Genomic DNA, 15,998 nt, shown 5'->3' with positions numbered 1-15,998 from the left:
AACAACAGCAAAGGACCTTGTGAAGATGCTGGACGAAACAGGTACAAAAGTATCTATATTCACAGTAAAACTAGTTCTATTACAACATAACCTGAAATGCAGCTCAGCAAGGAAGAAGCCACTGCTCCAAAACTGCCATAAAAAAACAGACTACGGTTTGAAACTGCACATGGGGACAAAGATCGTACTTTTTGTAGAAATGTCCTCTGGTCTGATGAAACAAAAATAATACTGGCCATAATGACCATCATTATGTTTGGAGGAAAAAGGCGGAGGCTTGCAAGCCGATGAACTCTATCCCAACCGTGAAGCACGGGGGTGGCATTATCATGTTGTGCTTTGCTGCAGGAGGGCCTGGTGCACTTCATAAAATAGATGGCTTCATGAGGATGGAAAATTATGTGGATATACTGAAGCAACATCTCAAGTCATCAGTTAAAGTTAAAGTTAAAGCTTGGTCGCAAATTGCTCTTCCAAATGAACAATGACCCCAAGCATACTTACAAAGTTGTGACTAAATGGTTTAAGGACAACAAAGTCAAGGTATTGGAGTGGCCATCACAAAGCCCTGACCTCAATCCTATAGAAAATGTGTGGGCAGAACTGAAAAAGCGTGTGAAAAAATGTTTGACCCAAGTAAAACAATTGAAAGGCAATGCTACCAAATACTAATTGAGTGTATGTAAACTTCTGACCCACTGGGAATGTGATGAAAGAAATAAAAGCTGAAATAAATCAATAATTCTCTCTATTATTATTCTGACATTTCACATTCTTAAAATAAAGTGGTGATCCTAACAGACCTAAGACAGGGAACTTTTACTATGATTACATGTCAGGAATTGTGAAAAGCTGAATTTAAATGTATTTGGCTAAGGTGTATGTAAACTTCCGACTTCAACTGTACATTTCAAAATGCCATTGCTACTTTTCAGCACAGGTTTATTGCACCAGGTTTGTCTTATCTCTCAGCCATGTTGTCTGTATCAGTCAGAATCTATAGTAAATGTACTCAGAGAAAGGACCCTGGCTTTAGTAAACAGCATAAGGCTACTTGGAAGTCAGACCACCAGACCATATGTACAGTAGACATTCATATAATATGAATTTTTGCGGTATTAATGATGTTATGTAGTATGACAAATCTGAGTTTAAAACTAAGAACCAATAGAGAGATAAGAGGTAACTGAGGTCATGGGAAAAAAAATGCATTTTGTTTATTAAATTCTTGAACATCAAATAGTTAAGAATATTCACTGAAAATGTACTTATAAAGATACTGATATGTTTGTATATGTATAAAAAATATATTTGAGAGAGATGAGACCATAGTCTCATTGAAAGACCGATGATGATGTTGGTCATGGGGTATGAACAGGTTAATTCTGAGAGTTCAGTGGGTCTGACTTTTTCTAGAAAGACTAGGCAGGTTTTCCATTCCAAACACAAATACACACGTCCTTCGTTTAGTGGGTGGCTGTCTGTCGGTCTACCTCAGTCAAAATCTCTGAAATATAAGGTAAGGTAAACTATTCTGATTCATTGAACTTTCATATTTTAAAATTACACATAATAGAAATGAATGTACACTTATAGTAGCTTTGCATATTTTAGTAATGAATGTTTGCAGTAAAAAATAATAATAATAATTTTGGAAATAGGCCTAGGCATTGCCTATACTATTCATCTTAAATTGGTTCACGTAAAATCTGAGTAATCTGAGTACATATGTTAATTTATTGGCTTTCAGGGAGGACTTAAAATGTGAGAAAATACATGTTAATTACAAAGAGAATAAGCATATTAAGTAGTTTTAGATAAGGAGCACCAACATTGAGCTTACTTCCTTTGCTCACTACCCCCAGCTGTTATGCACACCATTGTGCTACTGGTGTTGTGGGTACTGGGGACATCACTGGTGTTGCCAGACCCTGACACAGGGGGAGAGAAACCTACTGAGGAGCCCATTCCTTGTTCCAAGGGCTGCACCTGTCTGCATGACGACTACAGTCTAGAGCTCAATGTCTACTGCAGCGCACGCAACTACACCCAGGCCCCCTCTGACGTGCCTGTCGCCACTCGCTCCCTCTGGCTGGATGGAAACCTGTTCACCACTCTGCCTGCCACCACCTTCAAGGATCTCAGCAACTTGGATTTTCTGAATCTACAGAGCGGTCAGCTGGTGTCACTTGACTCTCAGGTGTTCAGAGGGCTTAAGTCGCTAGCTCACATCCACCTGGAGCGCAACCGAATCCGTTCATTGCCGGGCACTATCTTCCAGAACACGCCTAACCTCGCCTCGCTTAGTCTCCATAACAATCAACTGTCCCGCATTGAGGAGAAGTTGTTTGCTGGCCTCCCACATATGTGGCTTCTCAACTTGGGGTGGAACTCATTAGCAGTGTTGCCTGAGACTGGGTTCCATGACCTGCATGGCCTGAGGGAGCTGGTGCTGGCTGGGAATAGGCTGGCTTACTTACAGCCACAACTCTTCCAAGGTCTTACCGAGCTGAAGGAGTTGGACCTAACCGGAAATTACCTGAAGGTCATTAAGGCTAATGTGTTCATGAAGCTCCCCAAACTGCAAAAGCTTTACCTGGCTCAGAATCAGATAGTGACGGTGGTACCCAGAGCCTTTGTGGGTATGAAGTCCCTCAGATGGCTGGATCTCACAAACAATAAACTGTCAGCGCTCCACGATGAGACTTTCCTTGGTCTTCACAGCCTCCATGTGCTGCGGCTCTCCAACAACTCCATCAGTGGACTAAGGCCCAGGACTTTCCGTGACTTGCAGTACCTTGAAGAACTGCGTCTGAGCTACAACCGGATCCATGCCTTGGGGGACAGGATCTTTGAGGGGCTTGGGCACCTGGAGGTTCTAGAGCTGGAGCACAACCAGGTGCAGGAGGCCCGGATGGGCACCTTCATGGGCCTCTCTCACCTGGCTGTCATTAACCTGTCTGGCAGCTGTTTCCGCAGTCTTCCAGACCAAGTGTTCAAAGGTCTCGCTAAGCTCCACAGTCTTCACCTGGATAAGGGCTGTCTGACCAGGGTCACGACCCAAGCTTTCATTGGACTATCGGGTCTGCGACGACTCTTTCTTCAAAACAACAACATCTCTGTGGTGGAGCGCCAGAGTTTTGTGGAACTCTTGGGCCTACAACAACTAGACCTGAGATTCAACAAGCTCGAGGTCCTAACCTCCCACACCTTCTACGGCCTGAAGAACCTGGACTATCTGCTGCTGTCCAGCAACCTGTTCCGTCAACTTCCCTCTGAGGCCCTCATGCCCTTGAAGCATCTCTCGTGGCTGGACCTCTCAGCTAACAGGCTGGAGATCCTGCACAATGGTACCATGCAGCTGCTGCCCAGGCTACGCTATCTAAACCTGAAAGATAACGCTCTTAGCAGCATTCCACCAGATATCCCAGACACCCTACACCAACTGTGGCTGACAGGGAACCGTTGGAAGTGTGACTGCAGTGTCCTTCCCCTTAGAGACTACAGCTTGAGGAGACCGCAGACGGTGCCCCGGCAAGTGGAAACCCTGGCTGAGGGAGAGGAACCCCACACTGTTGTCACCATCTACAACAATATAACATGCAACAGCCCTCCAGGCTTGGTTGGCCATGACCTGAGGGATATCAGCAACGAACATTTCAACAACTGCTGAAGGGGTCAAAGACGCCAGACATTTGGAAGACAATCATTTCAAAATAATTGTTGTTAGCCTACAATTTTCCCTGTACATTCAATGATTTAGCCTATATTAATTATTTCTCAAAATATGTAATGTTACGGAATATTTTTGCTACTGTGGTAATTAGGCCCTACATGTTGCAAGTATGTAGCTTTTGCATAATACACTTTTAGTTAGTTTCATATTTCATGAAATGTTCATTAAAGCATTGCAAGTAAGCCTACTAGAATACACAGTGTACAGTACATTTAGCTTTTAGGACATGTTTCAAAGCAGTCCACTTTTGAATGGGTGACTATTAAACTCCTCCTTTGAATAAACACAAGTCATGTTTGTTTTTGTCCTCTGAATAAATATTTAAGAGACAGATTTGCTCAACAAGGAATTGGTCACACAACCAAATATAGATATAGGCCCTAGGTAAACAATAGCAGCCTTTACCAATTAAAGGTGCAGAGGCCCAGCTATTGAGGGGCCAGATGGACCATGTGTGTACACAAGGTAAACACTTCCTCCTGTACCATAATGGTCCAGAACTCTAAGCAGAGGGAGAAGTAAACCTTCAGGGCCTACATATAACGACACTATAACGTTTTCATTTTGAAGAAGTGGGCAGGAGCAATTTTACAGCAGCACATTTTCAATACAGCTTTGACTGCAGGATTCATAGACCGCAGAACTTGAACGGTTCATACATTACTTAACTCGCAGTCGCATCACAGATGTTGACATGTTCATGTTGACCATCTTTCCCCAGGCCACGTCTCTTCTGCACTGCAACACGTGCTCCTCCATAATTTATATGCGCTCCTCACTCTCGTAGTTCAGTTGTTATGGTAACCAACAGTTTGCTAGTTGTTGTTAGCAGCTATTTAACTTGAGCTAACTTAGTGGAGCTGACTGCTACTGTTTTCACATAAGAGTGGTCTATCTTGATCATTATAGATACATTAGTTTTTGTCAATATGGACACAGATCCTTTAAAGCGTTGGAATGCTCTTTTTGACAGCTTCAAACCCCATATTCCGTCCATTGATTCGGATTCTTCATCGGTGAGTTTGATTACTGCTCTTAGCTAACGTTAGCTAGCTAGCCCTATGAAAAACCCTTCATTTGTATGAGTTTTGCTACTTACTTGCTGTTCCACAAGAGTTTGAATTGTGTTTGCCACAGTAAATCAAGATAAATGTATCAAACGTTAGCTGAAATGTATCTAATCTTACTCTCCAGTCTGAAAATGAAGAAGACATTTCCATCTTTCGGCGACCAGTAGCCCTTCTTCCTAAACACACAGAGTGCCTAGAGTGTCTGTCATTGGAGGACTCTGAAATAGAGGTAACGTGAAATAGCTAGCGAGCCGAGCAAGTTTACACCAATTGGTGACGAGTCCTTGACAAGGTTACTGTGTGTATCCCAAACAGGAGCTTCTAATATCTATGGCACAGCCACAACTGTGTTTGACAGAGGAGACCATTTGCCCTCATAGAGAGCCTACAACTGAACCCCATGGAGTTTATCAAGCTACTGATTTAGCCCAGCAGGGCACACTCCAGGAGCTCAGTCCCATAGGTAATAAGGTAAATGAGATATGCAGCCATGACTCTATTAGAAAGGCAGCTTGGGCAGGAGGCCATCCTGTGGAGATGAAAGGGGACACCTCAGCGCACCACGGCCATGGCACACTAAACAGACAAACAACAACTGAGTCCACATCGCCACACACTTCACACAACACAGCTTGTGAAGAAAACACATTGGAGTCACTCAATGCTTTGAGAAAGACACCGAGAACTGAACCAAAAGGCTCTATGAAAAAGCCACTACAAAATAGTCAAACTGTTTTGTCTTTTGAGGTGAGTTTAAGTTTCCTGTTATAAATTGAGAGGGTACTACATAATAACTAATGTATTTGTTGACCATTAGATAGATACTGATGAAGTGTTATGTCCTACAAATCAGTACCTTTGTGTTTTTACCAGCCACTGGAGCACTGGGATCTGGACCAGATTCTTCTGACTCTTCAAACAGATCGACTCTTTTTAGGAGGCAGTGTGTCTGGCGAACCTATGGAAATACAACCAGGTAGACAATAGGGTAACTCTAAGGTATCACTGTCACAGTTGAAGTTGGAAGTTTACATACACTTAGGTTGGAGTCATTAAAACTCATTTGTCAACCACTCCACAAATTTCTTGTTAACAAACTATAGTTTTGGCAAGTCGGTTAGGACATCTACTTTGTGCATGACACAAGTAATTTGTACAACAATTGTTTACAGACAGATTATTTCACTTATAATGTATTGTATCACAATTCCAGTGGGTCAGAAGTTAAAATACACTAAGTTGACTGTGCATTTAAACAGCTTGGAAAATTCCAGAAAATGATGTCATGGCTTTAGAAGCTTCTGATAGGCTACTTGACATCATTTGAGTCAATTGGAGGTGTACCTGTGGATGTATTTCAATTTCCTTAAAACTCAGTACCTCTTTGCTTGAGATCATGGGAAAATCAAAAGAAATCAGCCATAACCTCAGAAAAAAAATTGCAGACCTCCACAAGTCTGGTTCATCCTTTGGAGCAATTTCCAAACGCAAAGGTACCATGTTCATCTGTACCAACAATAGTACACAAGTATAAACACCAAGGGATCACGCAGCCGTCATACCTTTCAGGAAGGAGATGCGTTCTGTCTCCTAGAGATGAACATACTTTGGTGCGTAAAGTGCAAATCAATCACAGGACAACAGCAAAGGACCTTGTGAAGATGCTGGAGGAAACAGGTATAAAAGTATCTATATTCACAGTAAAACGAGTCCTATATCGACATAACCTGAAAGGCCGCTCAGCAAAGAAGAAGCCACTGCTCCCAAACCGCCATTAAAAAAAGCCCGACTACGGTTTGCAACTGAACATGGGGACAAAGATTGTACTTTTTGGAGGAATGTCCGCTGGTCTGATGAAACAAAAATGGAACTGTTTGGCCATAATGGCCATCATTATGTTTGGAGGAAAAAGTGGGAGGCTTGCAAGCCGGAGAACATCATCCCAACCGTGAAGAACCATGTTGTGGGGGTGCTTTGCTACAGGAAGGCCTGTTGCACTTCACAAAATAGATGGCATCATGAGGATGGAAAATGATGTGGATATATTGACGCAACATCTCAAGACATCAGTCAGGAAGTTAAAGCTTGCTCGTAAATGGGTCTTCCAAATGGACAATGACCCCAAGCATACTTACAAAGTTGTGGCAAAATGGCTTAAGGACAACAAAGTCAAGGTATTGGAGTGGCCATCACAAAGCCCTGACCTCAATCCTATAGAAAAGTTGTGGGTAGACCTGAAAAGCGTGTGTGAGCAAGGAGGCCTACAAACCTGACTCAGTTACACCAGCTCTGTCAGGAGGAAGGGGCCAAAATTCACCCAACTTATTGTGGGAAGCTTATGGAAGGCTACCCAAAACGTTTGATCCAAGTTAAACAATTTAAAGTGAATGCTACCAAGTACTAATTGAGTGTATGTTAACTTCTGACCCACTGGGTATGTGATGAAATAAATAAAAGCTGAAATTAATCACTCTCTATTATTATTCTGACATTTCACACTCTTAAATAAAGTGGTGATTCTAACTGATCTAAGACAGGGAATTTTTACGAGGATTAAATGTCAGGAATTGGGAAAAACTGAATTTAAATGTATTTGGCTAAGGTGTATGTAAACTTCCGACTTCAACTGTATAGCTACTGCTGAACAACTAGTAGATGTAGAGTAACCAGAGTGCACCTAGCATGTCATTCACATTCAATGCTATTATCATAATGATGTAATCAATTCATTCTGAATTTGGTCACAGATGGAGACAATGTAAGGTCACAGGATACTATATTGGAGAGGCTGTCTGCTTTCTGTAGGACACCGTCATTTAGAGATGCTGAAGAGAAAAGAGAAACTGCGCCAGATACAACTTCTGGTGTGCCTCAGAAAGCACCTGTCCAACATCCTACCAATTTCCGGTAAAATATATGATCAAGTTGTGTGGGTTTCACATGATTATGAATAATGTAATTAATTAACATGAACGTTTTGTTTACTGCCCAGACAAAATGGTGGATGGAGAAAGTCTTTCAAAAGGATGGCATTTGAGTTGCAGCCAAGCCGCCAGGAAGCGCCCACCGTTTATATTGATTTACGTAACCCTGAGCCTCCCACGAACACAACCAGACCATGTAACAGCACTTCATCACAATCCATGAAGCTGACCAACCCCAACCTACATGACGAAAACCAATCTGATAAGAAAACAGACAATAATATACGGTCTGGTTTACTGAATGGAAAAGAGTAAATATTGCCTTGAATAATTGACCCATTGTAAAGATCTAAACATTATTACATAGGTTTGTAAATATACAGTACTATAATGGCTCTGTATCTGTGAATTATGAATTCAGTTTTACTCCTTCCTGAGTCAATGTTTTTTTTTTTCTCTCCCAGGGAAGTAACTGGAAAGAGCCTGTTACTCAGAATGTTACGCGAGGCGAACAGAAACAGGAGAGAGCCGGACAGGAAAGATCCAGTTCCAGCAGATTCTACATGCAGAACCCCCAGAAGAGTGTCCTTGAAGGACAAGCTGCCTGAGGCTAACAATGAGATAACATCTCTGCTTCCAGAGGTGGACAACCAAACCACAATGAAGCGTGACCAAAACAGGCCGCCAGTTGAGAGAACACCTGCTTTTCAGCAGAGTGCTACTACCGGGCAGCCAAAGAAACAAAGGTAGATACGATATTCATTTTAGGAGACTTTGTCTCATATACTGTATCTTGAATCTTAGTCAGTGGCTCACACAGGAGGTTGGTGGCACCTTCATTTGGGAGGACGGGCTCATGCTAAAGGCTGGAGTGGAATAGTATCAAATAAGGTACATCAAACACATGGTTTGATGCCATTCCATTCGCTCCGTTCCAGCCATTATTATGTGCCGTCCTCCCCTCAGCAGCCTCCACTGGTGGCTGAACACCTGTTTTGTGACCTGTCAGTGACCGAGAGCAGAGAGAGCAACAGAAACAGAGAGCACAGTGCCAGCAACAGCTCCAGAAACAGCTGGAAAGCTTTAGACCAACAAGGTCTGCTGGAGACAGGGAGCCTGCCGCTGAGAAGACTGATGTTCTTTATGACACTGTAAGTTCATCTGGAACAGAGACTCAGTGCTCACAATTCAATAGCTCTCCACTCAGTCTTCTTTGTCATTGTCATTCCCTCAGTGCCATTTGATAAATTGAGCGTTACCCCTACATATATAATCTTTTTCGTTCTTTTTTTCCCAGGAGGCCTCTCACCTACAATCAGTTAATACTCTGCCTGCTGATATGGAGGATAAGGAGTGCTTGCTGCTGACTGTATGCCTCTCCAGTCCCGGCCTGGTAGCCAGCAGCAGTCATCATTGGAAAGCACCAACAGTGGAGTCAGCCACAACCAAATCCCATATATACAATGCTCTGGTTGCTTGGTTTCTGTCTTTGGTGAATATTTATTTGACTAGTCCTTGACAACGTCATTCAACTGAGATCATCTGATTATTTTTACTCTGTTTGAGATGGAGTCCATGTCTTACTGAGGCCTCTAACTTGTGTCTTGTAGGTTGGAGCACCAGACCCTCACGGGGGTGATGACAGGGCTGCTGTACCTTTCTGGGTGGCCGGCCTACAGCAGCTGTGGACAGAGGATGGACTGGCTCTACACATCTGTGCTGTGTCCCACGGAGAGAGCCTACAACTTGTCCGAAAACCACGGGTGAGAGGAATGAACATAGAGATCCTTTTAAATTACTTATTATTAGTAGTAGTATTCTAATTCCCAATTCTATGTGAATGCACCCAAACATTTCATTTGTTCCTACACCACATTTTCTGCAGTGATTTTCCTTTTTCTTCTATATAGAAACGGGGTGTGGATAAGAGTCATAGTGTGTTCCAGCAGCGTGTCTGCAGGTTCCTCTCTCAGACCTCCCTCAGAGCCATCACCCATTGGCTGCCGCAGCTCAGGAGCCTATTAGACCAAGAGGCCTATCCCCCAACCGTCCACATACCTGCCTCCTGCCTGGACAGTTTAATCTCTGTCAATTCAGACAAAATGGTAGGTAGTAGGTACAGGTGAATGCTTAGAATCTGAGATTGACTTGATGATGTGGATGTGTTCCCTGTAATGTGCTGTATAATTTGCCCTGTGTCTCAGGCTGTGAAGAGGACCTTCGGTCTGAACCCAGGCTTCTACTGGCAGACTGTGGAGACTCAGGAGCTCAGCTGTCAGAGGCCTGAGACCATGTGCACTCAGCAGCTACACACAGAGGTAAGAACATCTCGTCTCAGCGGTTCCAAAACTCCTTGGTATCGTCTAACCTCAGGGTTAATACCCTATGGTCATGGGATGAGGAAATCAACCATACAGTTTTTCTTCTTCTCCTCACAGATAGCTGTTGCTCTGGGATACACGTCTTTGTTCCTACATCCCCTGGTGGTTCACCACACCCTCCAGCTTCTCCACAGCTCAGGCCTGGATGTGTGTGGCCTCCGCCTCCTTTACCCTCCTCCTGGCCTTCTGACCAACAGCGCCGGTAAAACGTCTATCAACTAATAAACTTCTATTCTGTTATATTCTTATCTAGTCTGCAGATCTTCAGTGGCCTAGACTGGAATGATTCAGTAAGTTATAGTAAGTATGTCTCCGATTCAGGCAGGGTATCCTACGGGCAGGGAGATGAGGGGGCCGATGAGCCCGTCCTTGCCCTGGCTGTCCGAGGGCCTCACGCCCGCACCGTGTGGCAGGATGTAACAGGCCCTTCAGACCCCCTGCTGGCTAGGAAGACAGACCCGGCATCCATCAACGCCCTGCACTACAGCAGCAAGAACTTGCCCTTCCTCTACTCCCCTCGCCTGGCCAGCAGTGTGCACAGGGAACTGGTCACGTGGTTCGCAGGGAGAGTTCCAGAGAATAATTCCCAGAACCCTGACCAGGCTCCAACTGACAGGTGTGTTTGTAGTCCAGAGACATCCTGATGTCTCACAACCATCACTCAAACATTACAAGTAGAAAAACAAACATATTACTACTACTAATAACAATGTATTGAACTTTTATAGTGCTATACCTTACATAAAGAATCTCAAAGCGTTGTGAAGCAAAAACAACAACAAAAACAAGCAATTTAAAAAACAACAACATCATTAATCATCATGAGTAGATGGAAGGTCAAGAGGCTGAAGGTTTACTCAGTAAACATTGATTGATACATTTGTTTTCATCTTCGTGTGCAATATATATATATATATATATAACATACACATCACAAACAGTAGTCAAAAGTATTTCACAAAAAACGTGATTTTCTTCCAACTATCTCAGCTCTGCCCCTGGTGATGGAGAGGGAAGCAGCCCCTTGTATTTAACCAGGTCCTCTACCACCCTGTGTGCTACTGTTAAAGGTAACTCAGAAACAAGTACACACTTGAGGTCAACAATGTTAGAGTTATGACTTGATGCTTTACTCTAGTCTTTATCCCAAGTACAGTAGTTGGAAGTTTCAAAATGTCTTACTGTGGATCTGACTCTTCCCTTCCCACCTCATAGTGGACGTGTTCTTGATAGTGTCTCCAGCGGTGGCGCCGTGCTGCTACAGCCAGGTTCTGTCTGTGTGTGAGGGCAGAGGGTTCAGTCTGAGGGGGGTCCAGAGGCTGCAGCTCCCCACCAAACGAACCCAGGCACTGGGACTCACCAGTCAGCAGGTAACGACCCCACCTCCACCACACTGTCTCCAGATCAGTCACACCACACTGAAATGACAGCAAAGTGCCTGAGAGAAGCTGGTGAGATCAATGTTGACTATATGCCCTTAAAAACTTGTCTTTCTCTTTGACAAGGTGTCAGTGTTCTGCAGTCCGCCCACTGTTACTGTGGATGAGAAGAAGGTTGAGCTGTCTTCCCACTGCCTGGTCTTACTTCTGAGGAGAGAGAGTGGCCTGCGTCACTGTGCCAGCCTGCCTGCAGGTATAGCACCTAACCCTGTAATACCTAATATCTCTCCTTCTATCACCTCAAAAGTACACTGAGTGTACAAAACATTAGGAACACCTTCCTAGTATTGAGCTGCACGCCCTTTTGCCCTCAGAACAGCCTTAATTCGTTGGCGCATGGACTACAAGGTATTGAAAGTGTTCGACAGGGATGCTGGCCGATGTTTACGCCAATGCTTCCCACAGTTTTGTCAAGTTGGCTGGACATCCTTTGGGTGGTGGACCATTGATACACACGGGAAACTGTTGAGCTTGAAAAACGCAGCAGCATTGCAGTTCTTGACACACTCAAGCCTGGCACCTACTACCATCCCCCGTTCAAAGGGACTTAAATCTTTCGTCTTGCCCATTCACCCTCTGAATGGTACACATACACCTTCATCTACACTGATTGAAGTAGATTCAACAGGTGACATCAATAAAAGATCATAGCTTTCACCTAGATTCACCTGGTCACAGTCATGGAAAGAGCAGGTGTTCCTAATGTTTTGTACAGTCAGTGTATAAAGAACATGTATCCCATTTGATGCTGATAGGTACTGTAGAAGCATTTGAGCTCGTGACATCAATGTTCAGTTTATTGACACTGATTCCTCTTTTTGTCAGCCCTTATGAAAGAGTTGGAGAAGCAGAGGTTGTTGGGATGTATCCACATCACACTGTCAGATGAAGGAAAGCTGGACCCGAGCAGCTGCTTTCACATGTTGCCCTACAGAGAGAGCCTGCTCCATAGCTTTGGTAAGGGGAGAGTTAACACAGTCTGTCAATGATGACCCCCTCCCTGGCTTCCTGGTTTAATTGAGTTTATGTTCATGCTTGGTTCTCAGGTGGGCGAATGTGGGCCGTACCCAACCCCTGCAATGTGGTGCTGTCCAATCACAGGTGTCCATCCAACCCAGAACTGGAGCAGGTGGTGGTGCTTACGCTGTCTGGAAGGGACATCAGTCAGGGCCTGAGCCTGCTACACAGGCTCTGGACAGGGGACACAATAGGTACTTTACTCCACAGTAACCATTCCCACAACACAACCCATGTAAGGAAATATATTTAAAATGCATAATGTTATTCATAATACCAATATTGTACTTGCAATTCAGCTGTAGCACTGAACTCTTCACCTACCAAACTTTGCCCTACGTTTCTCTCCTATCTACCTTGTTTCTCCGTCAGGCGATGTCATGGAGGATGGATTCGAGCTGCTGGCCCTGAAGTGGCTGCCCACATTGTCCCGGGAGCAGGCGCGGGAGGTGAGCCCCTATGAGGTAGGAGACCGGCTGTGGCAGAGCAGTCTGGTGGGCCTGGCCTCCTCCCCTGCCCTGGTGTGTGCTCTGAGGAGGGTAGACGCCTTCGCCACCCTACGGCGGCTCCTGCCACGGGACTACCCCGGAAACCTGAACATACTGTTGTCTCCCACTCCTGAACTGGCCTTCAGACAAGCGTCCCTCTTCTTCTCCCTGGGAGACATGATCCCTGGTAAAAACTAGTCAGTGCAAGCTAGGTACTATTTCACTGTACCTTATATCTGGGGCAATCATGTCAAGGATAGCTATGTGGATTTTCTCTCATCTTCAGATCACAGTGTGCGCCCATTACTGAAGTTCCTACCCCCACCTCGCATTAATGTAGCTGGTATGTGTCACCGGGTCATCAGCACATTCAATCGACTCTCTCACCCGCCTCCCTTCTGACTTGTTTAATGTTTCTTACAGGTTCCCAGTGTGAGTCATTGTTTAACTGCATGGTGCAGGGTGAGTTTGGAAACGGGTATATTTGGATGAACTTTGACCTTTAAATAGCATGATGTAATGTAGGATGTTTTATTAAACATTGGTTACTTGCAAAGTGGATTACTTCAACAATGGTTACAAATATGTACAAAAGTTGAAAATGTGTAAGCACCCTGTTTGCCACTCTTGTCTGTTTCCATCAGGTCCCCAGCCGCTGGTCACACTGTGTCTGTTCAAGCCTGGAGTGTGGAGCCATGCTCTGGGGAAAATCCTCAGCAAAGTCCAGCGGAGTGGCTTCACTGTGGTGGGCCTGCATGTGCTGGTTCTGGACAATAGCACAGCTGTGTCACTAGCGTCTGCTGCAGAGCATCAGGCAACTCACATATTCCTACCTACCTAAACCAGGCCAGTGGACAGATTTTTACATTGTTTTAAATGCATTGGCTCAGCTCAGTTTTCCTCTTGTGTTTTCCCCTTAGGACCCCTCTGCTGTAGAAGCCCATGTCCAGTACTTGAGCTCTGGGCCTTCCTTGGCTCTGTGCCTACAGAGGGAGAATGCTGTGAAGAGGCTACTGGACGTGCTGGGACCTGAGGACCCTGCCCAGGCCCGCGCTCAGGACCAATTCCTCTGGAGGGCCGATTACAGTTCGGACCAGCTACACAGCGGCATCTATGGTCAGTCAGTGGCCTTCGCCCCCGCACCATACTGGGCCACCTACCAGACCCTGCCAGACAACATAGATCAATCAGTTACAGAGTGGCTGAGACTGGCTTTGGAACAAGGCTTTAATGTTTCAGATGTAATGTTAGTAGCTCATGATGAATGATATAATACTATGTTGTAGGATCGAGGAGCTATCAGAGAGCTGTTCAGGATGTGAAAAGGCTGTTCCCCCAGGGCCTATGCTGCACAGAGACCAACACCATGAGACAGGAGCAGGTACATCACACAGTGCTACAATAGACATGATTTACTATTCCAAGACGTATAGCCGTCTCATATGCCCTGTGTTTAAATAAGGAACACCTTTTTTGTCTGTCACTCACTGTTCTGTATCACAGATACCCAGTGTACACTCAGACCATTTGGCTTGTCTGGCTCGTGAACAGAGCCACACTCTTGCTGCTGCAAACAGGCCATCTTTATCACACCTTATGGCGTCTGGACTGAATGGAGGTGAGGTCTAGTTTTGAATGTTTTAGCCTAGCTGTGTCTGTTGTTGAATCGCTTATTTACTACTTTTATGTGGATACAAAACAGGTCCCTTAATCATTGACTTTTTATTGGGACGTTGCCTATGATTGGTCTGGGGCAATTGTTGTGTTTAGTTGATGCGGTATCAACAGCAGTTGAACTTTGTAAACGTGGCTGTTTGTGTGTGGGTGGCAGCAGGGCTCTTGGTCCGCAGTGCTCTCTGCCAAACCACTTGCCTGCTGCTGCCCACCAGTGTACTGGGCCCAACCCCCATCCACCTGGACCTGCTTGAGCAGCTGCTGAGGACAGGCTGCCACCTGGTGGCTGGGAGGATGACTGTCCTGGACGAGACCCAGAGATGTCACATAGCTGAGACACTGATGCTACCCTCTGAGAGGGATGGGAAGGTGAGGTGTGGGTATCTGCCATGTAGGAGTTGCACAATAGCAGCATGCAGTGGTCACTCACTGTAACACTCTGCCTGTGGCATTGACTCTCCTCTAGATTTGTGCTCTACCCGAGGGCCCTTGTCTTATCGTTGTTCTACAGAAGGATAACGCTGTGACCTGCTTTGACTCCATGCTTGAAAGGTAAGGAAATGGACTACTCAACATGTACCAGTTAGTGTTTTGCATTTTCTTCTTTGCATCATACTGGACTGCGTAGATTACTATGCTATGGTTTATTTCTTTTTTTACTATAGTATTTACAGAGAGAGGTCTAACCTTGCCAAAGTGGGGAAAATGCTGATATATCCCAGCACTGAAAAAAAAGTAAGCTTGTTCTAACTGCGGAAACATTGTTGTAGTACCAAATAATGGCAAAATGGACCCTTAATGTTTAGTTAACAGGATCAACTGACCTCGATAAAACAGATTGAGTGAATGTCTATGAAGAAATCACCATTGATCACAAGCATGTCTGAGAACATCTCGTCTGTTTTGGTTCTAGGCATTGCAGCTTCTGTGCTATCTATTTGATGTCCTGTCTCCTGATAGTCATCACACCATTGTACCACAGCAATCTGAGTGAGCATTACCAAGAGGGCCAACCTATTTTCTGGAATTCTGTACCAATACTGTATGAAGAAAATATATTTAATTGGTTGTGGTAAGAAACCTTATGTAACCCCCTGCTAAAAAGTAAAAGACGGTATTTTCATGTTAAGAAAATAAATGCTGGTTCATGTTTCAGTTATTGCAAGACTATACTTGTCAAGGGGAATTAATCGTTGGGAGTTCAGTGATCTAGAAGTACATACTTTCATTACTACCTTATTTTAAATCCATGAAACAAATACTCAACAC

At 44.5% G+C, this 15,998-nt stretch overlaps 2 protein-coding genes across 3 annotated transcripts; both read left to right on the top strand.

The window, feature by feature from the left end:
• The first annotated feature begins 1,429 nt into the window (after window positions 1–1,429).
• igfals (insulin-like growth factor binding protein, acid labile subunit) lies at window positions 1,430–4,025 on the top strand. Its single transcript, XM_064986176.1, has 2 exons — window positions 1,430–1,519; window positions 1,866–4,025. Exon 2 carries the CDS (start codon window positions 1,871–1,873, stop codon window positions 3,671–3,673), a length of 1,803 nt encoding a protein of 600 aa, XP_064842248.1. The 5' UTR covers window positions 1,430–1,519; window positions 1,866–1,870; the 3' UTR covers window positions 3,674–4,025.
• Window positions 4,026–4,524: 499 nt separating this feature from the next.
• LOC135554111 (dynein axonemal assembly factor 8) lies at window positions 4,525–15,917 on the top strand. Of its 2 annotated transcripts, none has more exons than XM_064986172.1 (30): window positions 4,525–4,752; window positions 4,931–5,035; window positions 5,122–5,553; window positions 5,680–5,782; window positions 7,554–7,713; window positions 7,799–8,041; window positions 8,195–8,476; window positions 8,740–8,881; window positions 9,028–9,222; window positions 9,341–9,493; window positions 9,641–9,835; window positions 9,935–10,048; window positions 10,169–10,313; window positions 10,433–10,727; window positions 11,102–11,181; window positions 11,327–11,481; window positions 11,617–11,743; window positions 12,376–12,507; window positions 12,597–12,761; window positions 12,940–13,242; window positions 13,342–13,398; window positions 13,479–13,517; window positions 13,700–13,869; window positions 13,976–14,171; window positions 14,342–14,436; window positions 14,559–14,673; window positions 14,890–15,098; window positions 15,196–15,281; window positions 15,395–15,464; window positions 15,643–15,917. In XM_064986172.1, exons 1-30 carry the CDS (start codon window positions 4,666–4,668, stop codon window positions 15,721–15,723), a joined length of 4,731 nt encoding a protein of 1,576 aa, XP_064842244.1. In that variant the 5' UTR covers window positions 4,525–4,665; the 3' UTR covers window positions 15,724–15,917. The 2 variants fall into 2 exon arrangements, with proteins under 2 accessions (XP_064842244.1, XP_064842243.1); XM_064986171.1 differs by having other exon boundaries at window positions 14,887–15,098.
• Window positions 15,918–15,998: the final 81 nt, after the last annotated feature.

Source organism: Oncorhynchus masou, chromosome 14 (genome assembly GCF_036934945.1).
Source record: "Oncorhynchus masou masou isolate Uvic2021 chromosome 14, UVic_Omas_1.1, whole genome shotgun sequence".
NCBI lineage: Eukaryota > Metazoa > Chordata > Actinopteri > Salmoniformes > Salmonidae > Oncorhynchus > Oncorhynchus masou.
This window is presented reverse-complemented; position numbering and strand designations above follow the sequence as displayed.